This window comes from Canariomyces notabilis (assembly GCF_033297395.1).
Source record: "Canariomyces notabilis strain CBS 508.74 unplaced genomic scaffold N656scaffold_13, whole genome shotgun sequence".
NCBI classification, from domain to species: Eukaryota; Fungi; Ascomycota; class Sordariomycetes; order Sordariales; family Chaetomiaceae; genus Canariomyces; species Canariomyces notabilis.
Window position 1 is genome coordinate 715,093 of NW_027041835.1, and position 21,627 is coordinate 736,719.

General features: G+C 54.6%; 6 protein-coding genes across 6 annotated transcripts; 3 read left to right on the forward strand and 3 right to left on the reverse strand.

Moving 5' to 3' along the window:
* Positions 1-1,974: 1,974 nt before the first annotated feature.
* Positions 1,975-3,788, reverse strand: N656DRAFT_135749 (S-adenosyl-L-methionine-dependent methyltransferase). Its single transcript, XM_064808599.1, has 7 exons — positions 3,659-3,788; positions 3,459-3,567; positions 3,243-3,391; positions 3,130-3,186; positions 2,914-3,048; positions 2,435-2,860; positions 1,975-2,384 (listed from the first exon to the last, which is right to left on the reverse strand). Exons 1-7 carry the CDS (start codon positions 3,685-3,687, stop codon positions 2,354-2,356), a joined length of 936 nt encoding a protein of 311 aa, XP_064669583.1. The 5' UTR covers positions 3,688-3,788; the 3' UTR covers positions 1,975-2,353.
* Positions 3,789-7,763: 3,975 nt separating this feature from the next.
* N656DRAFT_135826 (uncharacterized protein) lies at positions 7,764-8,140 on the reverse strand. The gene has a single exon (XM_064808600.1). The coding sequence runs from the start codon at positions 8,031-8,033 to the stop codon at positions 7,842-7,844; it is 192 nt and encodes a 63-aa protein (XP_064669584.1). The 5' UTR covers positions 8,034-8,140; the 3' UTR covers positions 7,764-7,841.
* Positions 8,141-9,132: 992 nt separating this feature from the next.
* N656DRAFT_790153 (nicotinate phosphoribosyltransferase) lies at positions 9,133-10,631 on the reverse strand (the record flags this gene model as incomplete). The annotated part of the gene is made up of 2 exons (XM_064816852.1): positions 9,133-9,271; positions 9,325-10,631. The coding sequence occupies 2 exons, from the start codon at positions 10,629-10,631 to the stop codon at positions 9,133-9,135; spliced, it is 1,446 nt and encodes a 481-aa protein (XP_064669585.1).
* Positions 10,632-11,471: 840 nt separating this feature from the next.
* On the forward strand, positions 11,472-14,751 carry N656DRAFT_733203 (WD40 repeat-like protein). The gene is made up of 2 exons (XM_064812679.1): positions 11,472-12,605; positions 12,657-14,751. Exons 1-2 carry the CDS (start codon positions 11,579-11,581, stop codon positions 14,297-14,299), a joined length of 2,670 nt encoding a protein of 889 aa, XP_064669586.1. The 5' UTR covers positions 11,472-11,578; the 3' UTR covers positions 14,300-14,751.
* A 3,926-nt stretch (positions 14,752-18,677) lies between these two features.
* N656DRAFT_710771 (uncharacterized protein) lies at positions 18,678-20,160 on the forward strand (the record flags this gene model as incomplete). Its single annotated transcript, XM_064811701.1, has 2 exons — positions 18,678-19,213; positions 19,278-20,160. The coding sequence occupies 2 exons, from the start codon at positions 18,678-18,680 to the stop codon at positions 20,158-20,160; spliced, it is 1,419 nt and encodes a 472-aa protein (XP_064669587.1).
* A 731-nt stretch (positions 20,161-20,891) lies between these two features.
* Positions 20,892-21,385, forward strand: N656DRAFT_135876 (uncharacterized protein). The gene has a single exon (XM_064808601.1). The coding sequence runs from the start codon at positions 20,979-20,981 to the stop codon at positions 21,303-21,305; it is 327 nt and encodes a 108-aa protein (XP_064669588.1). The 5' UTR covers positions 20,892-20,978; the 3' UTR covers positions 21,306-21,385.
* Positions 21,386-21,627: the final 242 nt, after the last annotated feature.

Below are 21,627 nucleotides of genomic sequence, written 5' to 3' on the forward strand. Positions count from 1 at the left end.
GGTTACCCAGGTTCTGGTCGTCACAGTTGTAAAACCCCCCGTTTTCTCTTTCTTTTCTTGGCACTGCCACCCTTTGCTCTTTCCTCAGATCTTTCTCCCTAGGTGGTAGTCATATTGGACGTGTCGTCGTGGGTTTGCAGATGCAGTTGGTGCTCACGCTGCATATGTCGCCTTACCCTTTTTAGGGGTAATGGAGGCCGGTGTAGCCAGTCAGCGGCCTGATGAGACACGGTGCCTATCTGCCTACCACGGAGTTCCTCTCCTAGATATATTGGCTTGCTGGCCGTTTCCATTTGGTCCCCATCCGCAGTATGCGATACGTTCATTGACATGGGTGACAAGATGGCTTGCTTCCCGCGATACCCTCTTTGCCGTGGATGGGCTAGGCTACCCCCTCCCTACACGGCAAGCTACCAGAGGTTTTCCATCCGCAAAGTGAGGCCGTCATGCAGGCCCACCCGGCTCGTTCGTGTTTGGATGCCCGATGTGTCTTGCGGTTGGTTGTTTGTGAGGGTACTCGGGGCGTACATACGAGACAGCCAGGAATTACTTCGCACTACTAGTACTGCATCGGAGGTGTGTGGCTGCCCAGAGACCTGTTTGACCCGCTCGGTCTCGTCATTTAATGGTGAAGTCGGCAAACCTTTGCCGTGCTGACATGTCCCAGGACTCGGACCCTGCCGTAAGAACTCAAAGATGATACTATATGAATAATGAGGAGGCATGCGAGAAGAGTGGTGGCGCCAGCATATATGAAACCCAGATTCTTCATTTCCCCCTTGAACCCCGGACAGCACGCTGATGGACTGGTGGTTTTGAATTATGTGAAGAGAGCAGGTAGGTCTCAATGACCCGCAGTATATGTAGTTTGCCTGTATATGAACAGCCGGACGTCTTGTTATGTGTCGCCATTCATTATATGTACTGTCCTTCCCTTTCGGCATGCTGTGTACGTAGGAAAAGTGACGTGTCTCCCCATGCGTCCCTCCCTATGCTCGATAAACCACAGCTCCTCCTCCCTGGCTTCCAGTGCTTTCAACCATTCGTGGCCTCGACCATTGACAGCAGACTCGGATTTGGGCAGGGGGCGAAGCGTGATCCGTACCATTGGGACTGAAGCAATAAAGAACAAACAGCCGCATGACCCAACCTACTCCTCTCTGTGGGACTCTACCATGCCGTAACTCTTAGGGTATGCAGTTAGAGAGCGGGAAGAAAGACATGCGACGGTTTCAAATAGGGACTACATCTTGATGACGCCCATTGTGAGGTCAGGTGTCATGAAAGGTGGCTCTCGCCTACTGACAAGTAGCCGCGGCTCTGCCATGCCTAGGATCATCGTTGATCATAGCACTTTACTGAGCCAGCAGATGCTCTTGGATTATGACCGATACATTCAAGAAGTACATCCAAGATCACGGCTGGCCACGTTTCCGCCGTATCGCTTAGCTTCAATCCGGCTGCTTGGCGGACGGAGTCAAGCATATAGACCTCCTCATGTAGAGCATTCATGCCCACGGCAACCCAATCAAGCAAGCCCCGAGAGATGCCCACAAGCTACCCACTGCTATCACGACCCTCTTGCTCCGTGCTGATTGGGCGCTCTTGAATTCCCTTCGCCGCGTCCCGAGGCCCCAAACCAAGGTCATGGTCGAGATTAGGCCGTCCAGCAGAGCAGGTCGCCGGCGAACATGGCAAGTTTGACATGGACAAGATCGCTATGCAATCGGATGACCACGAGTCTGCCGTGGCCCTCAGAACGGACTCGCAACGGAGCGGTTCGGGGTCCTCGACGTTCAGCAGCCTATGGGCAGACATAAAGTGCGAGCTTCGGGCTCCGACGACGCCTGAGAGGCTGCAATCGTCCCATGATGCGTGCTACCCTTCGAGCCGTTTCCGCGGCTAGGTCCAAGGTGCTTGGAGCTTCCAATCTGCCCGATTCCGTGGCGCCAAGAATACAGGAGCTGAGCCTGGAGCGTGGCTAGATCGGTTTTTAATCCCAAGGCCGGCAATGCAGCCTCCGTAGCGTCGACCGCGATAGTGCGGCTGTCACGCCGAGCATAGCCGAATTTCCGGTTCAACACCGTGCCGTATCAAGCATTTCTAGGCTTGACGCGTGCGAGTCCTTGCGGAATTCGCCATGGGATGAGACCCGCTGTCGACCGCCCTGTTGTCAAAGGGCCGAGTGTCAACATGCCACCAAAGTCAACTCTAGGATAGGGAGTCCAGTAATCGCCGGCTATCGGCCCTGGCACATGTATTCGGATTGGATTGCCCAGCAGTCGGCGGACGTCATGATATGTGTCAAGGTTCCCATGAGGCAAGGTGGTGACATCAAGTAATGAAGCCTGACTCACCGTGGCTTCCTGGCCGTGAAAATATGCCTAGCGCACAGTCAGCGAACTGCCCTCTCATGCACAATGTTTAGACTTACAGTGTGCAGTATGCATGCTGATTTAGGCTGAAGACTTCAGTCCCAATCTTCTCCACGAGCTCGTTAACCTGAGCCAGTGTCCTGTTATGACCTCGTGTCAAGGGCGCTAAACTGAGCGGTTGGATGGATTGACGGAAGCCGAGGTTGAACCACCGGCCGATTTCTCTGGCGTGTGCGTCCGATGGCCATCTGTTGAGAGGCATTCGGATTACTTCCTCCTTGACATCGACAAAGCCAGCCTCTTCTAGCCGCTGTCTCGTGAGGTTGCTGTCCATGCGCAACGGCCGACCGAACCCGTCCATGGCGTCCATGAGCTCATTAGCCCACTGTGAAACGTAGGCATCTCGTGGTAGTGTGCCATCGTCACAGCGAGGGTACCAATCAATCTCAACCTGCTCGATGTGGCCGTGGTACGGCTTAAGATGCCTGCGGAACCGTCAGCTATGCGGCCGGTGGCGCATGAGAGGGAACATGTTCACCTGTAGGCCTCAGCGTATACCTTGGGCCAATTAGAAATGCTGCCGTTCAACGTACGCATGTGAATGAGGTCCCAGGAGCCTGGCTCTAGGTCTTGCCAGGTCATTTCAATATCCCTTTGGATGAAATGAATGTTGCTGGGAATGCTACAACAAATCAGAATGTGCATTGCGTAGGGAAGGGGGGGGGGGGGGGGGGGGGGGGGGGTCGAGACTGACAACTCGGGCTGGATGTAATTCAAGTCCAAACCCACATGGGTCCCTCCGGGATACTTGCTGTCGAGGTCGTGAGCACCAGGCCAAGTTATGGTGGGGTGGACTAGGCAACTCACTCTGCCATGTCAATTCCCCAAATGCCCGTCCCACATCCCAGATCTAGGATCCGGGGAGTTTCCTGGTTATGGAGTGGCGCGTTGTGAAGAACATCCTTACGAGCAACATGAAAGATTTTGTGAAATATGTCAAGACGCTCTAACTCAACCTTGGGCGAGAATCAGCGTCATGAATATGGCAGAACGCGTGGTTAGAACCGCGGCAGACAAGCTCACCTGGTCGATGGGAAACATATACTTTCCCTTTCGAAAGGTTCCGTACCATCGACCGTTCTCGATGTACACTTCCTGATAAGTGCGTGAATGCGGAGAAGGGACGGGCCCACTGAGTGCGGTCATGATCAGTCCCTGTAGGTCCCTTTCCCAGTCCCCGAAATGCGGACCTGAGATGGCGACGAAGACGGGGAAAAGCGTACTTGTGATTTCTGTAGGGCTGTCCCTCCATTGCGAGCGGACTGAAAGACGCGCAGCTAATCTCTTCCGCTCACGCGCTGGACAGTCCCGGTAAGCTGAGGCTGGGAGAAGCCTTCATGGGCAAAGGTGAGGCGGCTTGGCCCGGTGCAGGTAGGGGCAGAACTGTTGAGATGTATAGACTATGTTAGTCATCCAAATATCACTAGAACAGCCGAATTGCAGCCAGAGCTGCATCGCATAGCTATGGCCACCGATTTTCCAATCTCTGGCAGCATATTGATGGGCGGCTACGGGTGTTTCAGACGGCAAAGGGTACACAATACGTGACATTCTGCCAAGACAGGAAAATGGAAGGGGCGGGAAGCGAAATGGAGGAGAGAGCCAGAGGAAAAGAATTGAGTGACGAACATCCAGAAAAAATAAAAAATCAACACTGACGAGACCAACTACTCAAGTGCCACTCGACAAAAGATCCCATCGGCACGCAACGGCGTTTCGGGGCAGGGAGATCAAAACAGAATGAGAACAAACGAGCGACTCTAGATGAGAAGTTGCTCACCTATGAGGAAGGATTGGACCGGGAGACGGTTGCTGCAGACAGTTGCTGCAGAATGTGGCCGGCATCAGGTTGTTATATGATAAGAGGCGCGGTTGCGTTGAGCTTGCGGTGGATGCAGATTCGCGGCTGCTCGTGGGCCAACGAACTGCCAGTGCCTCCTACGCTAGAGTACAGTACCTTCTGTGGACTGGGGAACGGAAGGGGGAAAATGGCCATGAAATCCGCGACGTCGCAATGACTCTGCAGGGCCAGGACAGGGGTCCGTTGACAGGCACAAGAGGTAGCCGTAAGGCATGAAACCTGGAAATTTACAGTACTCTTCCTCTCCTCCACGAATGCCGTTTTGCCCGACCCGGCCACTGCTGTGCTGGCTTTCCTCATTTTACAAACTACGCCAACGTTTAATTTCCTTCCTTACTTCCTCCGTCTGTGGCCGGTTTGACGGAGAGCCCTCCCTACAATACTACATACTGTACGGATAGTGGATTGCACCTTACCCCAGTAACAATGGGACCCCACATTCTGCTAATCAATGCCGGGACCTGTCTTAGTACTCCGTACCCAATACAAGCGAATTTCAATACGATGCACCGTACTCCGTACTGCTGTATGTGCTGTATTATATTACACCATATATACTTCGTATAACGTTACCTGTTTTGAAATTGGCCTAGGAATGAAGCAGGAGCTTTTGAATTAAGTTGAAGGGAGTCGCATCCTAAAGTCGCAGCCTGGACGGGTAACGTAATGCTCAACCAATCTTTGGTTTGCTGAGCAACGTTACTGTAAGGTACCGATACATGTGTGGCTATCGACCGTTTGCCAAAGTTTCTCCCTTTTGTCTTCCCACCGTCCCAATAGTTCGGGTTCGAAGCCAACACGGGTCCATCCACCCGTTCCCGCTCCCTGCTCCCGTATCCGGCTCCGCAAGTTTTACCAGCCAATGATTTAATTTAGGGCTTGGCCGCCCATTGTTCTCTCAAGGACCGAGACAGAACCGTGCGCCACACGGCTCCCGTGGTAAGAATTGGGACCTAACATGCCTGGTGCATTGTGCTAATGTGAGAGGCAGCAACTACATACCTAGTAACGAAGCTGTCCAGTCTGCTCAATTCACTTGCATTCACACAGTAACCAGGCACCGAGATAATATGGCGTACTAGTCCTCCGTACACGGTACGAAGTCCGAAATATCACGCCGAGGGCGCAGTGATCCGATCGATCTTGCAGTGTAGGAAGGTGATTCATGTTTGTATGTACCGTACATACGTTGACACTCTCCATCTACATACATAGGAAGTATCCGTGATTATGTATGTACACTAGGCCTGTGCTGTAAAACGCCATGTTGAGCGCCACGTCGTCATGAGCGCCTTTGCGTGGGGCTTCCTACACGTACTGATCGAATGGTGAGCACGCCGAGCACACCATTCCCTTTGCCCTGACATCGTCATGATACAAGGCTAACCATCTAGTGTACAGTACAGTGTGCTTGAGTAACCAGTGTCACAGTGACACAGAGGGCCAGCACTCACCAAGATTCCCAGAGAAGAGCTCATGTGAAGCAGAGCTGAGTTCCTGGGTTCCATTCAGAGCTGGCCTATCCTCGACCAAGATCATGTGGGGGCCGTCTAATCAGTTCCTCTTCCTTCTATGAGGCTAGTTGCTGCAGAAAGAGCGAAACCGGCGCAACGACTGGTACTTGTATAATACAGTACATGCATACTGGCGGTCTGCTGACCCAATTTCTTGCAGCTCGACCGAGTTGGTACGTCGGCTCCGGCTTGTCGGGTCCAGGAGCCCACCAGTGCCCAATCAGGGGGAACATAACCTCATGGACAACATAAGACTCGCGGAGTGTTAATAACTGTCGGCACCAATCGAGATGATACCCTCACATCAAATGCTGACAAAGAGCTCCCCTCACCGCCGCTTGCGGTCGTACTGCAGTAGCGTACGCAACATGCTGTCCTACGGCCGGGAAGATTGATGGCTCTTGGGCGCCAGTTCAGCTGGCAGGCGGCCGGGGCAGCTTTCCCTAGCAAGGCATAACTAAGGTAGCGCTCGCTCCTTGCAGGAGTCTGAGGCACACGTGAATACCTAAGAGTGGCACAACTCAACCCTGAGTGAGGTGCTGACGTACTGTACTAGTACTGTACCACATCAGGAGATGAGATCTGCCTGCTTATCCGCTTGCTTGTCTGCTTCCTGCACAGCCAATTACCGAGCTCGCATATTCTCCTGAGATCTGCCATCGTCTTGTGCTTGGCAGCTTGATTCTTAAGTACTTCCGAGTTCTACTTCATTCATTACCAGTGTAGAAGCGGCGGGGGAAGGCTCGCGATCGGCACACGCCAGCCTGGATTGTGGGAGTGCAGCACTGCGCACCAAAGGGACCCTACTCAAGGTGAAGTCAGACTGTCAGTTACGTTAGGTACTACGTGTAGCAAAGTCTCAACCCATCTTGAGCGGAGTGTCACGTCCGGTCGCGGTAAGCCAAAAGCCGTGAGCACACACTAGTGTACCCTAGGTGTACGCTACACCTAAAGTACTTCGTACTGTACTGTATGTACTGTACAGTACGCTCCATCTACACTAGTAGTGTACTCCCGGGTCTCGGCAGACACACAAGTGTCCCTACTAGTAATTTCACGTACATACATAGTGTAGTTACCGTCGGGCCATGCTGATCAGTCCAAGCCTCACAAGGAGCTAGATCCCTGTCACCTCACCAACGTCCCTTGCCGGGTCTGCTCCACCGCCAAGCAATGGCATTTACCTGGCACCCTTTATCCAATCAGGACAGGCCATTCGTGTACCAAATCCGACAGTCTGGAACGCCCCGCTTTTTACTGTTTCACTCTTTCCCAACAAGTTCCGCTAAGACCAGGCAAGGCTCACGGATGCTCCTCACCTGCTTTGTTGGTCACTACTTCGTGCTCGAGTGTAGTCCCAACTGGCGTGACGGGCTCTTGATGAGACGGATGGGCAGGATTTCATTCTACCCAGAACATCCCGATAACACTGCCGCCCTCCTGTCTCAACGACCTGAAATTTGTTTGAGGCTGGTGCTAGCCCTTGCCGGTGAATTCAACGAGTCAACTATGAGCATGTGAGGGACGGAACGTCACCGGCCGAGTCGGGCTTGAGCTCGATTTTGACTGGATTTGTACTTGAAGCTGCCGTACACACCATGCATGCGCAGGCCTGCAGCCTTCCGGGTTGTTCCCTTCCTAAGGCATGGCAAAGATACCTAGTAGTACCGAGTCACAGGTCTGACCGACTTTTCACATCCCGATTAAGCTGGCTGCGAACCAAGCGAAGAACTGGCATCGGGGATGCTGATGAGTCCGGGACCGAAACATCCCATGGCCTTTGTTTTCACAGTGTTTTGACAGCCAGCGCAGCACACATGCAGCCGCACTACCAGCCACCGAAGGCGGCGGGTCAAACTCACCTTACAAAATGATAACGTTGGGATCAGTCGCATGGCGCCGCTAGCTACGGACGTAGTTTGGCAGCTTTCATTTCGCTGGACCTAGTGTACTCCCCGTCCCTCGTCCTGACCACGTTTCGCATCACCCAAGGTCGTAGCTCTCCCGAAGCCGCCGAGTGAAGCAAAGTATTCATTCAGCATCACAGAGAGAGTGAGGTCTGGGTTTTTCGAACATCTGACAGCGTCCTAGATTGAAAGACATCTTCCATCTGCGTTCTTCGACCATCCAGGATGGAAGCACCGCCCCCGAAAACACACTTGTCCAAAATGCAAAGGCCACGTCTTTGGTCGTCACACCAGAGATGGGAAATGTACAGTACATACCTACCTAGCAACCTGTCATACAACCGCAAAAAGTGGTTCCGGGGAAAGGGTGTCTTTACTGTGTTGGGCGCGCGTTCAACATACTCCAAACATGCTAGGTCGTTTTCGGTGAAAGGACCGGCAGGCTGGTAAGGGGGGTGGTGTGTGTGTGTGTGTGTGTGTGTGTGCCGTTCCCGGCTTCGGCTGCTCTCCGAGTCGAACTCGTGGGAAACATGCAGGGGGTTTACCAACCTATTGGGTCCCTTTCATTACCAACAAGCCCTTCGAGCCAGCTTATTCCGACGTTACTCGTACATATGTCCAGTACATGCTCAAAGAACCGAGGTGGTTGGGAAGAAAAAAATGACACGTCACAAACGACGCAGCGGGAACGAATGCGTCCTACCATATCTGATGGTCCCTTAGAGCACGGTCGAACGGTGGCAGTCAATCTGTAGGTGTAAGCCAGTTGGGGGCCGTCTCACGTCTTGCGGTGTGGATACTATGGGTAAACTTCCGAGCTGCCAGATTGGGTCACAACAATTGAATGTCGTACTACTGGAACTGGGGGGTTAGGCAATTGTGACGATGGCTGTGCTCTTCCTTTGTTGGTCGTGCATGCTTGCAAAGTGCTATCTCCCCAACCTCCCCAACGGGCCCAGCCCCCCAACCGCCCCCTATCCCCCCATCACTTGGATTTTCTGCAGTCATGAACGGGTCTTCCGTAGTCACACAACTCCCGTCCAACGCAGACAAACCATCACTGCAGTAGTCCACTGTATACGAAACAACAAGAGGCACAGCACTCCCAACTGTTCGGAGAATCACCCGTTCATGGACCACATCCGCCAGACTTGCGGATCCTCCACAGCAAAATCACGCCTAGAAAGAACGCTGGGGAGCCCAACCCATTGCCTAGTCGACTTGAGCAATCCGAACGCTGTTAGCATATTGGGGTGTATAAGCTTTTATACAATCCGTCGTCAGGCTGGATCGGACAATACTCCAAAACAGGTAGCCTCTCCAGGTGGTATGACCAACGCAGATTCAACAGCGAACAATCACGCCGCTCAGCCCACAAATGCACTTTCTTAACCCGGCCGTGACCATGCTAGAGTTTATGATTTGGCGGTATCATCTTCCCGACCCCATCTGGCTGTCTCGTCCCCTTCTTCCCATGCCTTCTCGACGTATCCCAGCTCTCGTTTGACCTTCTCGACCGTGGCCTTGTCTCCAGTGTTCTTTCCGATATTGTCACTAGCAATGAGGGTTAGCCAAGTTTGTAGCCGAGCACACAAGAAAGACCTTACCTAATCTTGATGGCTGGGTGACCTGCTGCCGAGCTGAGTTTGATGACAATATTCAGAGGCGTCGACTTTTTGCCAGTTTTCGTGTTCACGAAATCGTTTGTGAAAAAAGTGCCAACGCCAAATGTCGGCTGGAAGCCGGCTTCTTCAGAGACTTTTTTGTATTCCAAGCACTTATCAATGTTGAGTGAATCCGAGAAGACAATGACTTTCTTGTCGTGGATTCCTTGCTCGTTGTAAAACTTGCGGATGAGTTCGACGAAACTCTTTGGGTCTCCTGAATCCTGCCGAACGCCCGTAAAGACTTCTGCATAGGTCTTGTTGGGCTTTTTGATCTGGCCCACTGAGCCGGACGCCGAGATGAACGAATCAGCAATGCTCGGCTTCCTGTCCGTCACGGGCGGCGGCTCCTCTAGATACCTAATCGGCTTGCTGAACGCCTTGAGGAACTCCGGGGTTCCAAAGGTATCAGTCAGAGCGATGCCGAGGACACCCTCTCCGAAGCAGCCGACCCACCGGCACAGCGCCTCCTCGGTTGCAACCCGGTAGTCGCCAGTAATGGCAGCGGCACCCATGAACCACTCGTGCGCGACTGTCCCGACAGGCGGAATATTGAAGCGCATGGCGAGGTGGACATTGCTGGTTCCCGAGAGCTTCCCAGAGAAGCCGCGTTTTGCTGCCTCTTTGCTGGCCCTGGTGAGACCCCTGAACACCAATGCCTGCGTGTGGTAGTCTCGTCTCCTACGAGTGCCAAACTCGGAAAAGACGCACCCGGCCTCGAGCAGCCGCATGCCCTTCTCAAACGCGCGGTCCTCTTGCCCATCGTACGTCCAGTCAGGCTCCATGAACTTGAAGTATGCCTCGGAAGTCAATGCGAGAAGCGGGATTTCGTAGAGAATCGTCTCAGCCCAGGTGCCACTGATCTTGATATCCAGATCGCCGAGGTCGGTCTCGGCGCCAGTGTCACCGCCCACGGGCGAGAATGTGATGGCTACCTGGTCCCTAGGTCGGAGACGGAACTCGGAGAGGTACTCCAGGTAGGCCGGCGATAGATAAGGGCAATGCTCTTTCAGGTACTGGTGCTCCTCGGCGGACAGAGAGATGTTGCCAAGCTTCCTGACTTGGTCCTCCAGCCAGAGGAAAGCCTTGCGGGAGAGCTTCTTCTCGGGCGTCCGGTTGGTGTAGGCGTACGTGACTGGGACGTCCTTGTAGTACTTGAGTACGGCGCATTGCATCGTCAGTTTGTAGAGATCTGTGTCCAAAAACGAGATGACGCCCTCGGGGTAGGGCGAGCCGCTGTTGAAATCCATCCTGGCAGGGCTCGGCCGAGAACGAGGTCCTCGGCGGATTGCGAAAGCAACGAACGATATGGGTCCTCAGCCTAGTGATTTTATGATGTTGAGCGCGGTGAGAAAGCGACGCACGATATGCCGAGCGGGAATCGGCTGGGATCGGACGATGCGCTGACACTCAGAAAATGAGAATCGTTTGAGGGCTCTTGGCAACTTTTTCAACGTTGCTGGATTCAAGCAACAGACAGGGGCCCGCCAAGCCTTGCTTATAGTAAGTAGCCTTGCAGCCAGAAGACTTAGATACACCAGCAAGAGCAAGATGCAGAGCGTGAAAATGAAGGAATGCGCTGAAGGTTAGTTGAGGAGCAGAGGTCGTGCCCGAAGCAGAGAAGTGGCCTGTGATGACACAACCGATTGAACCGCATGCCTTCCGAAATCCGAACATTTGAGCGCCGAGCGCGGGGCGTGGTGGGGCAATTATCAGTTAACGTTCCATATCACTTATCGGCCGAGACCGCTGGCAACTTGAGTCTTTCACAACAGCCAGGCAGGCTGGCTTTCATCGTGTAGTGTACTCATTGTGTCCAAAGTTAGGTTACTGAGACCGCACGTCGCATGGCCCCTGATTATTGTGGCTGCTGTGAGTTGGGCGCTGATTGTAGTGTAGTGGTGAGTTTAGTGTACTGTAGCGCATGGCAGACGGCTTTATTAGCCAGGCACACTCACTGTCTTGGCTATGTACCTTACCTACAGTACGGAGTACACAGTCTGCCTAGCATGGGAGCGCACAGACCGCACCTTAATCTCTCACCGACAACCGACCTTGGTCTCAAAAGGGTAACTCGGAAGCGGCAGAAAAAAAAAGTTCAGAAGGTGCTGCAGAGGCGAAGAGGACGTCGCGAGGTCAAGGAAATCGCATTCACACCCCTCTTTCGCGCGACTCTGGGGCCGATCACACCGGAACCATGGATATCCACCGGTGCCGATTTGTTCGCTACCCTGCCTCAGCCATCAATGCCGTCGCGTTCACTCACTCGTTCCTTCCGCCCGTCTCTTCGCACAAGAAGCACCTCCAGAAACACATCCAGGTGCGCCTGGCTATCGGCCGGGCCAATGGCGATATTGAGATTTGGAACCCGCTCAACGGCGTGTGGCATCAGGAGATCGTCATCCCCGGCGGCAAAGACAGAAGCGTCGACGGCCTAGTTTGGGTTACTGACCCTGACGAGGAGACGGCCGACGGCAAGATCATACACGGCAGGTCGCGCCTTTTCAGCATTGGCTACACCACCACGATTACCGAATGGGACCTAGAACAGGCCAAAGCAAAAAAGCACGCAAGCGGTCAGCATGGAGAGATTTGGTGTCTCGGTGTTCAACCCCTGTCAAAGAAGAGGCCCGCTGCCTCCGACAGCCGAAGGCTGGTGGCCGGCACCGTGGATGGCAACCTGGTACTTTACTCGATCGAGGACGGCGGACTGCAGTTTCAGTCGACGCTCGTCAGGACTCCGTCAAAGAAGCTCAAGTTCGTCAGCATGGCCTTCCAGTCGCACAATGTCGTCGTCGTCGGCTGCTCCAACAGCACCATATGCGCCTACGATATCCGGAACGGCACCTTACTGAGACAAATGACTCTCGGCACTGATCTCTCCGGGGGCTCCAAAAACATTATCGTGTGGTCGGTCAAGTGTCTCCCCAACGGGGACATCGTGTCGGGCGACTCGACGGGACAGGTGTGCATCTGGGACGGCAAGACATATACCCAAGCGCAGCGGATTCAAAGCCACTCTCAAGACGTTCTTTGTCTATCCGTCAGCGCAGACGGCTCCAAGATCATTTCGGGCGGCATGGATAGGCGTACGGCTGTCTACGAGCCAGTTGCTGGGCAGAGCGGACGGTGGTCAAAGGTCTTCCACCGCAGGTATCATCAGCACGACGTCAAGGCGATGGCCTCTTTCGAGGGCAAAGGAATGAGTGTGGTGGTCTCTGGTGGTATGCTCAGCTAGCATGATATCTGTACTCCCGAAGCTAACGAACCCATAGGCTCCGACGCGAACCCTGTGGTCCTCCCCCTTCGCGCGGCAGGCAGGGAGTACCATAGAACGCTACCGCACCTCCCGCAAAACCCCACTCTACAGAGCGCTCCCAAAGCCCGCCTCATCCTCAGTTGGTGGGAAAATCAGATTCGGATTTGGCACCTGCTCAGTCCTGCCGTACAGCTGCTCGATGATCCCGAGGCCGCGACTAGCTTGCGCAAGAACCGGAAATTCCTCGCCCAGATCCTAGTGAAGGGAGACTCTCACATAACGTCGGCCGCGATCAGCGAAGATGGAACTCTTCTTGCTGCCGCGACTGGCTCCGATGTCAAGGTGTTCCAGCTCGACCTGCCAAATCGAGAGGCCAAGGAGGAACTTCACATCAAAAAGGTGGACTCAAACATTACAGGCGCAGCCGTCACAAAGGTCCATATCTCCCCTGACAAGCAGTGGATATCTTGGGTCGAGCAGGGAAACAGGGTCATGATTGTTAGGGTGCGTACAACTGAATCGGCATCCGGCATCTCCTATTCGCTTTCTCGCCCACATAAATTGCACCGATTACGACGACAGACACCTAAGCATTTACTCCTTGGCGGTCTGGGGGCCTACGACCGGAACATTACTCAGATGGCCTTCTCCCCTGACGGCAGGATTCTTGGCGTTGCCGACTTGGCAGGGTACATCGACACCTGGGTGTTACGCGTCCCCGGGAAGCCGGTAAATGGTACGGGTGGCGAGGATGACGACGAAGCGTCCAGCGGATCCTCCGGCGATTCGACGGACGAAGAATCGGAAAACATGGCGGGCGAGCGTTGGGTCCGCAACCCGAAAGCCGCCCTCCTTCCTAAACTGTCGGCCGCGCCAGTGGTCCTGTCATTTTCCAATATCCAGCGAGAAGGCGGCGACTATGACCTCTTAGTCATCACCACGCTGAAGCAGCTCTACATCTTCAACCCTCTGGAAGGGGTTCTTTCCGAGTGGTCGCGCCGGAACACATACCCAAAGCTCCCGGAGCAGTTTAGGGACACACGAGACCAGGTCAAGGGTGTCGTATGGCAAGGCCATAGAGCATGGATCTACGGCGTCTCCTTTGTGTTCATGTTGGACCTCTCTCAGGACCTGGACCCGGAAAAGGACGCGATAGAGGGCAGGAAAGGACGGAAACAAGGGACCAAGCGAAAGCGTGACGGGCAAGAGAGCGGCGCGGGAGGGAAGATGGAAAAGCACTCGCTCGCCCCGCAGCGCATCAGAACCGCTATGGACCCCAACGGGGAGGAGTGGGAGGATGTGCAGATGATTGATGCCGAAGACCAGAAGAGCGCCGCAGGCGCGAGCAGCGGGGCCGACGACGAGGATGACGAAGAGATGGATGGCGGTGAGTTGCAGCGCCTGAGGGAGGATCAGGGCGCCGACAGCGCACTGCAGCATGCCGACAGACAGGGAACCACGAGAGCGAATTGGTGGCGTACGTACCAGTTCCGGCCCATATTGGGCATGGTGCCCCTCGGGGACTCGCAAGAGAAGGAGACGGGTGGCCGCGGGCGTGACGGGCTTCCTCCGCCTCTTGAGGTTGCCCTTGTCGAGCGGCCACTTTCCGGCGAGGATTTGCCGGAACGCTATTTCGCGGAGAACGAGTGGGAGAGGTGAAATGTGGAGAGGACATGAGGGGCGGCTTGCAGTAGACCCTTTCCCTTGCCCCCGATGGCTTGATATCTGGGATAGGTCTGTGTGTACATACGCATCTACGACAGGTTATTGGAGCTTGTAAGGACAAATTGGATGGTGATCTCGACGGGTTAGATCGTGGTCAAGTTGCGTTGTGGAACACCGCTGTCGAGCTCAAGGCAGAGAGAGCGTCCAGAGTTCGGCCGTCCGAAACGCAAATGACCTTGATAATGTCTGCGCGGTTGACTCTTCCCCTTGCTCGCAGCCCTCCTCCTTTGAGCTTCCCTCCCGCGTGGCGGTTCTGGCTCGCTACACTGAGGGGGCGATAGGTTGGGCATACTAGCTGCATATGCCGTCTGTCGATAACTCCTTCTCGAGCCAGCTATTGCTGCTCAGCCGAGTCCTCCATCCTGAGCTCTCTTTGCCAGCAACGCAATCCTAGGCTAATTCCAGTCCAGACAGTCTGTATTAGGTAGAGACTGACACAGCAAACCGGAGGGTTATCAGCGCCACAATCTCACCCTCGAACGAGCAGACGCCAAAGCCGAAATAGGGGTCGCAATACTCAGAGGACTCATGCGTGTATACATACCCACATCGATGGGCGGGATAGAGATGGACGCAGCTCACCCTCCTTTCACCGCCACGTTATATACGTATATATGTACACGTACATGAAATCTGGCACTTTGTGTCTCTCCCCGCTACGAGGACCGCACGTTGTGGGGGAAGGGGGGTGAAGCAGGGCAGTCCTATCACTGGATTACTAACGTCAAGTCAAGATGGAGGCAGCGGGAATAACGTTAACTACTTACATCCTATACGGACTGCACTGGTACACGGTCCCGACGGTCAAGTCCGGCGGATAGTAGCGGTAGCGGCAAAATAATTCGGGCGGGGAGTGGGATCGTCTGGGTGGAGCCGAGCAGTGACGCGCGTCAAAGGAACTTCGCTTACCCTTTTGTTCTTTTCCTTCCCCATTGGGTTTGTGGTCATGGCTTGTTTCAATACGTCGTCGAGTCATTTTTGGTCTTCGCGAGGGCTAAGATGGTCCCTGAGCCGGAGCCGTGGGTGAGAAGGTCGTCCAGTAACCCAGTTAGGGCAAACATGGGGTTCGAATTGCTGTCCTAGATACTGGCCCTGGGACAAGGAAAGGGGCCAAAGGCAAGGCTGGGAGGAGGAGACTAGGAACTTGGGTTCAGATAGAGTGTCATATTGACTCCATGCAGTCTGATATGTCCAAGCCACAAGAGGCGCTGCTGGATATTGCGGGCTTTCCACTGGCGATACCTGGAGATAACCATGAAAGATTGATAGTAGCCGCAGCTGGCCAGGCTCTGGTTCTAGAAGTGTGGCCCGTACCGGCAAGAGAGATGGAATCACCGTGGTGTCGGCGGGATGGCTAAACGCGAGGTTATCTCCAAGGACTTCAGGCGAGGTTTCTCGGATACAGAGCGAGCCCGTCCATGTCTGATCGCCGCCCATGAGCCTAGCTGCGCTTGGCTGTCCTGGTTTTTCTCAAGTAACGGAATAGGTAGTGACATGCCCAGCTCCTTGGGAGTCATACCAGTCTCCCCGCCGATGCTCTTGCAGGTCCAGTGATGGACTCGGAGAAAAGCGAAGGCGGGACCGCGTACGCAACGCCGCCCAGCTGCTCGACCGTTACGGGTATCTGATCCATCATGCATTCTCAGGGACGGGTCATTTATCAACAGAAAGTGCCAAGACGGCAATCCAATAAACATGGGCTTGGGGGTCGACGACGAGACAAGGCAGAACCCGAGCGTCTGCCGAGAAAGGGGATTTGTGATACTATATGCAAGAGCGTCGTTCCAGCAAGATAGCGGCATCGCGAACCTCGCTGCACGTAATCTCACGCAGCAGACAGACGAGCAACAGGCGACGGACAATCGGAGAGCTGGTGATAACGGCAAGGCCAGTTGGATTGTAGGTGTACGTAGAGCGACGAGGGATGTGGCAATTCAGGATGAACAGAAGGAAGGAAGCGGATTGGCTTGAGAGCCAAGACAGCCGCGTAATCGTCGACTTCCGGCCGCCACTGCATTTTGATTTTTGACCGCACTTGACTGCGCTTGACGACCACAAATAGGCACTTGTACAATACCTACGTTACTGGGTATCTTCGGATTCGGGTTGATGGATGGGCTTGCGAACCCTGAGATGGCGAGGTGTCGTTCAGCAGTCGAGCCCACTCAATCTTGGCTTGCCACCGCTGTCGCAACGTCGTTCGGGGAGTCACCAGGCATAACTAAATACTCCGTAGACCTTCTCTGACATGACGACGAGAAGGCGTAAGCTGATTGGTGCTCGAGAGGCCAAGTCAGACATTGACGAATCTGAACCCTGGTGAGGCCGGGCCTGGGGCTTTCCGGTTTCCGTCGTCAGTCGTTGTCCTTGGCGGGCAGAACATGAACAGAAAGGTCGCGCGTGCCGGTCTACCGGGTCCGCACGGGTCCGCACGAGCCCGCGTCTCGGGAGAGCAACCGATGCTTCAATCAATGTGTACACTTTTTCCCCGTAGGTAACGTTAGCTGCGTGCGTAGCAAGGGGCAAGCCTGAGGAGTGACAGGGAAATGAGGCTGGCTGGCTTCAAATATACCCGTGACGTCGGCTCACTGACTCCATCTGCATCGGGGCCTTCTTTTGCCTGATATTCTTGGGTGGAGCTGCCAGTCATTCCCACCAGCTTAGCCAATTGGGACGAATACATAGCTTCAACGTTATCCGTACTATCGAACCGACGATACAGGGAGCCAGGTTGTCAGGAAGGAAATGCTCTTGGCAGTGGTGAAGTCCGTTCAAAAGACCGCAACAGAGCTATGGATAGGGACAGTCAAAAGTAGTTAACCAATCTCCAGTCTCAGCCACAGGGTCCAACGCCACCCAGCTAACCGTCGGTAATTGGTAGGAATCATGCTTCGTCATCTCGGACCCACCACGACTCAGCCGAGAGGTTCAGTGTCTGAGTCGAATACGGATAGGTACCTAGGTACCTTTGAATTAACGTTAACGTTTAATGTTATCCCCTGCCAGATCGAACAGTCTGAAGATGGCCATTCTTGAAGCTCTCCTTCGCATCAATGAACAAGATTGAGAAACTACAATCTTTATAGCCGTCGACATATTAGGAAAATGCGTGGAGACAAAAAGGTTCGATGGCTGCTCGAAGCCAGAGCCAGTGCGTGGAGAACTGGAGACCCATTTGGGGCGGAGGGACCCGAGACGGACTTTGATTGGCCCGCCCGAGCTGGACGCGCGTTCTCTGCGCAAGACGCCTCTCTCTGTGCATTCCCCTCCTCCCTCCCCGTCTTCTTTTAGCGTACAAGATACGTCGACCTGTTGCCTGCACCCCTCCCCCTGGCGCAAGCTTCGCGTGCAAAATTCTCATCGCATGCGCTCTGGCGAACCAAAGGAAAAACAGAGCAAGCAAAGAAGTTGCGAGCGAGTGGACAAGAGCCCTGTGGTAGAGAGGAGGTGGTAGGTAATTCGGCCGTAAACCTGCGACCGGAAGACCCTCAGGATATGGACCGTTACTTTGCGGCGAAATGCCTCCAGCTGCAACGTTAAAGCGTGCAGTGCTGTAACTTACAGTACGGTCCTCCGTACATACAGTGTACTGCCACGCAACACTTGGGCCTGCGTAAGTTAGTGAGGGCCATACGTATGCTCTGCCATTACACACACACACCTCCGTCGGCTCCCTGAAACCTTGACACCCCCCCAACCCGTCTTCCGCTTTATCCCTCTGTCCCCCTTGTCTCTCCGGCCCACCTCTGCCCGTCTTCTCTACCCTGCCCATCCCAGCCCGCCAGGCCTCGACTCCCAGCCGCTGTCAAGTTCGGACACCGTGAACGGCATCCGCTCATTCAGACGGCAGTGGTGCTTGCGTCTCGACAGCGAGCTTTTCATGAAGGGCCGTCATCGAGTTGGCAGACGGAGTTGAGGACCGTCCGACGCAGCATTTGCGTGGCCGGGCAATTCGCACTTATACGACGCCTCTTGACGACTGCCTACAGCCCGACGAAAACGAAAGACGGACATTATTTCCCCGACAAACGAGAACGACGACACTGACGACGACGAGAAACGAGACGCGCACGACATAGCCCTCCGTGCCAGCTGTGGCAACAGCGCCTGCGCGACCCTGCAGCGACTGTGTGTTACTGACGACGGCTCCGGGGCAGGCCAAATCGACCGAGACGTTAAAAGTAGCAATAGGCATCCACGCTTCGAGGCCAAAAAAAGGACACGGGGCGCCATCGCCTATAGCAACCCTGATTAGTCTTTGCCCATTGACCGGCTCCCTTCCGCGACATCACGGCCGGTCGCAGATTGGACCATGGATACTAATCCGGGGAAGGCCCCCGGGGGACAGCAGCCGTATGATGAGGAATGGGCACGAGATTTGAGGATCCAATTCGAGGGGTTACTCCGCACGAAGCGATTAAATGAATTACAAACGCGGTCACGACGGGGTTCGCCTTCACCAAGAGAGAGCGCTTCGTCTGGCAACCTGCGAGCATCGTCCGCAGCCAGTTCCGACAGGCCGCAAACATCTCACGGCAGTGCCAGCTCCTCCGCTACACCACCGCCATATTCCCACGTCCGCAACCTCCCCAAAATCCCGACCCCGCCATCGCCCAACGACCGCGAATCTTTGAAATTCAGGAGCATGCTAATATCGCTATCGGCGACGCCGACCAAGTACGAGAACCCGGGCTTGCTCGATGAAGCGCTACAGGTTATTCCGCTGGACAGGATATATGGCGAAGCTGAGGAAGAGAGCCAAGTGCTCCAAGCGCAGGCCGAGAGTATGGGCGATGGGCGCAAGCCGGAATGGGGTTATCAGGATTGCGTCATTCGGGCACTTCTCAGGTACGTCGCCCGGCCTCGGGTCGTTGATTATTGAATCGCAATTGACAGGCTTCTTACCTTGCAGGTGGTTCAAACGATCTTTCTTCACTTGGGTCAATAACCCCCCTTGCCCGATATGCCTGTCGCCGACCATTGCGCACGGCAAGACGCAACCGACGCCAGATGAGCAAGCCTGCGGCGCACTGCTCGTCGAGCTTTACCGATGTTCCAACGTCAACTGCGGAGCATTTGAGCGTTTTCCCCGGTTCGGCGATGTATGGCGTCTATTGCAAACACGACGTGGGCGATGCGGCGAGTGGGCCAACTGCTTCACCATGTTGTGTCGCGCTGTCGGCAGCCGCGTGCGTTGGGTGTGGAACGCCGAAGATCACGTTTGGACCGAGGTTTACTCTGAGCACCAGAAGCGGTGGATCCACGTCGATGCCTGCGAAGAGGCCTGGGACAACCCGAGGCTGTACACGGAAGGCTGGGGCAAGAAAATGTCGTACTGCATTGCCTTCTCCATCGAGGGTGCGACCGACGTCACCAGACGCTATGTACGGAAAATGGAGTATTACAACGATCGGACCAGGTGCCCCGAAGAGGTATTGCTGTACATCATGCAGGAAATTAAACACCTACGCCGGGCCAACATGGACAAGGAGACACGCTTCCGGCTCGAGAAGGAAGACTCAAAGGAGGACCGGGAGCTGCGCAGCTACGTCGTGGCCTCCATCACCCACGCTGTGACCCAGCTTGTGCCAACAACAGGCGACGGCAACGCGAATGGCAGCGCTGGGGGGAGACGAGGAGGCTCGTCTTCGGGCGATGATACCAAGGTTCCCGTATCTGCCGACCTTGGCCCCCGACAGAGTGGCAATGCCGAGTGGGTGGCTGCTCGCGGAGAGAATGGCGGAAGGAATCAACGATACCCGCCGCCTCCGAACCAAGGTCCGCCGTTCTCCTGAGCCACCTGTTCCGGCTTGCTCCAGACAGATCCATACCAGCTTGGCCTATCCCGAGTTGAGCGTTCGATTTGGCCGGTCTACGGATTCGCTGCCTTGTCTCAGCATGATACCCTCCGTTACCGGTCAACGCCGCTTGTTGATGCCACTTGGTCGGGCCAGGTCTGTTTCCGGCGCCCTGCAGCTTCTCGCTGAGTGAGGGCGACCGGCGTTATGTCGCAGGCATCTCCGGAACAGACCACTGGACCCGCCGATGGCCTTTCTAATTCCCTTATGTTTAATACTTATACACACCTTAACTGCCATAACCTGTCTGCGCGGCCTCTTAGCAGCGCGGACTTTGGCGTTACACCTTATGAACATATCCACATCCCAAAGCATCCTTCATGGGTGTATCCACAAGACACCTTTCTCCTTTGTCAGTCTACAATCATCCGCGTTGGTCATCTACATCGTCATTATCATCATCATTATACGGAGTAAGCCGGCGCCACTTTGGATAGGGATCCTGGGGCAACGCTTGGAAAGGAAGTCATGTGTTTTTTTGCCTCTTTGTCTTTTTTATCTGTTCATCGGGAGGGAATCAACGGCGCTGGTGTATACCCACCCTACGCTCCCCGCCGCTATGACATATCGAAGGGACTAGGGATGAAAAGCGGCGGTGGAGAGGGGGTTTCAAAAGGTCAGGCCGGCTTTGGATTCATGTTGCATGACGGGTGTAATGAAAGGGATGGTATTGCACCTAGCATGGCGTCAGGGCGGCAAAGACCGAGGGCGATAGGGTCAAAGCAGGGACCACGGCGCTGGCGTGCCTAGACAAGATGTTCATGACTGTATGGGCAACAGTAACTTGGTTAGGCAGTAGGCTTCAGTTGGCCATCCCAAGCAAGCTTAGCTGTCTTCAGTCAGGGGGAGTCGTGTGCCTTGTCTCGACCAGTCCTGATGATGAACCTATGGATCCAGTACGCTGTCAAAGGGCATCAATTCGCATACTCTCGATCGATCCTGCTGTGACTTTCCATTCTCTGTATTACACCGTCATAAGATTGTCTATAAGGAGCGCGGTACCAAATAGTAGTGCTCACCGCCTGCGATATAACACAGGGGATGAAGCGCGAAATGGTAACCCCCGGAGACCAGATCAATGAATCATCATAGTGGCTTCTCGGCTTTGACAACCAAAACTGCTGTTTTGGCGGTTCTAGATGTACCTCAAGTACGGATCTGGGGTGCCTACATTGGCTTGAACTTGTCTTCGTCAAAGCCTCGCACCCTCATATTTCCGTTTTAAGCTGTGTATTGATTGTTCACATACCCAGCAGTTTCACAACTTGAAGCAAATCAAAGCTGCGTTGACTTGCTTGTCCATTGGATTTCGCTCTTTCTCTCTGCCGCTTCCTGTCCCCGAGCAAGGGAGTATGTAGGACCTTGCTGGGCTGCCGGTCTGTTAAGAGCGGTAGTCGAGAGGAC

Coding starts and splice junctions, on each gene's coding strand:
- N656DRAFT_135749 (XM_064808599.1), bottom strand. CDS start 3,687: ATGGAGGGACAGCCCTACAGAAATCACAA. Junction 3,568..3,658: donor CAGCCCTACAGAAATCACAA/GTACGCTTTTCC, acceptor GACCGCACTCAG/TGGGCCCGTCCCTTCTCCGC. Junction 3,049..3,129: donor AATTACATCCAGCCCGAGTT/GTCAGTCTCGAC, acceptor TAGCATTCCCAG/CAACATTCATTTCATCCAAA.
- N656DRAFT_135826 (XM_064808600.1), bottom strand. CDS start 8,033: ATGTACTGTACATTTCCCATCTCTGGTGTGACGACCAAAGACGTGGCC.
- N656DRAFT_733203 (XM_064812679.1), top strand. CDS start 11,579: ATGGATATCCACCGGTGCCGATTTGTTCGCTACCCTGCCTCAGCCATC. Junction 12,606..12,656: donor GAGTGTGGTGGTCTCTGGTG/GTATGCTCAGCT, acceptor ACGAACCCATAG/GCTCCGACGCGAACCCTGTG.
- N656DRAFT_135876 (XM_064808601.1), top strand. CDS start 20,979: ATGTTCATGACTGTATGGGCAACAGTAACTTGGTTAGGCAGTAGGCTT.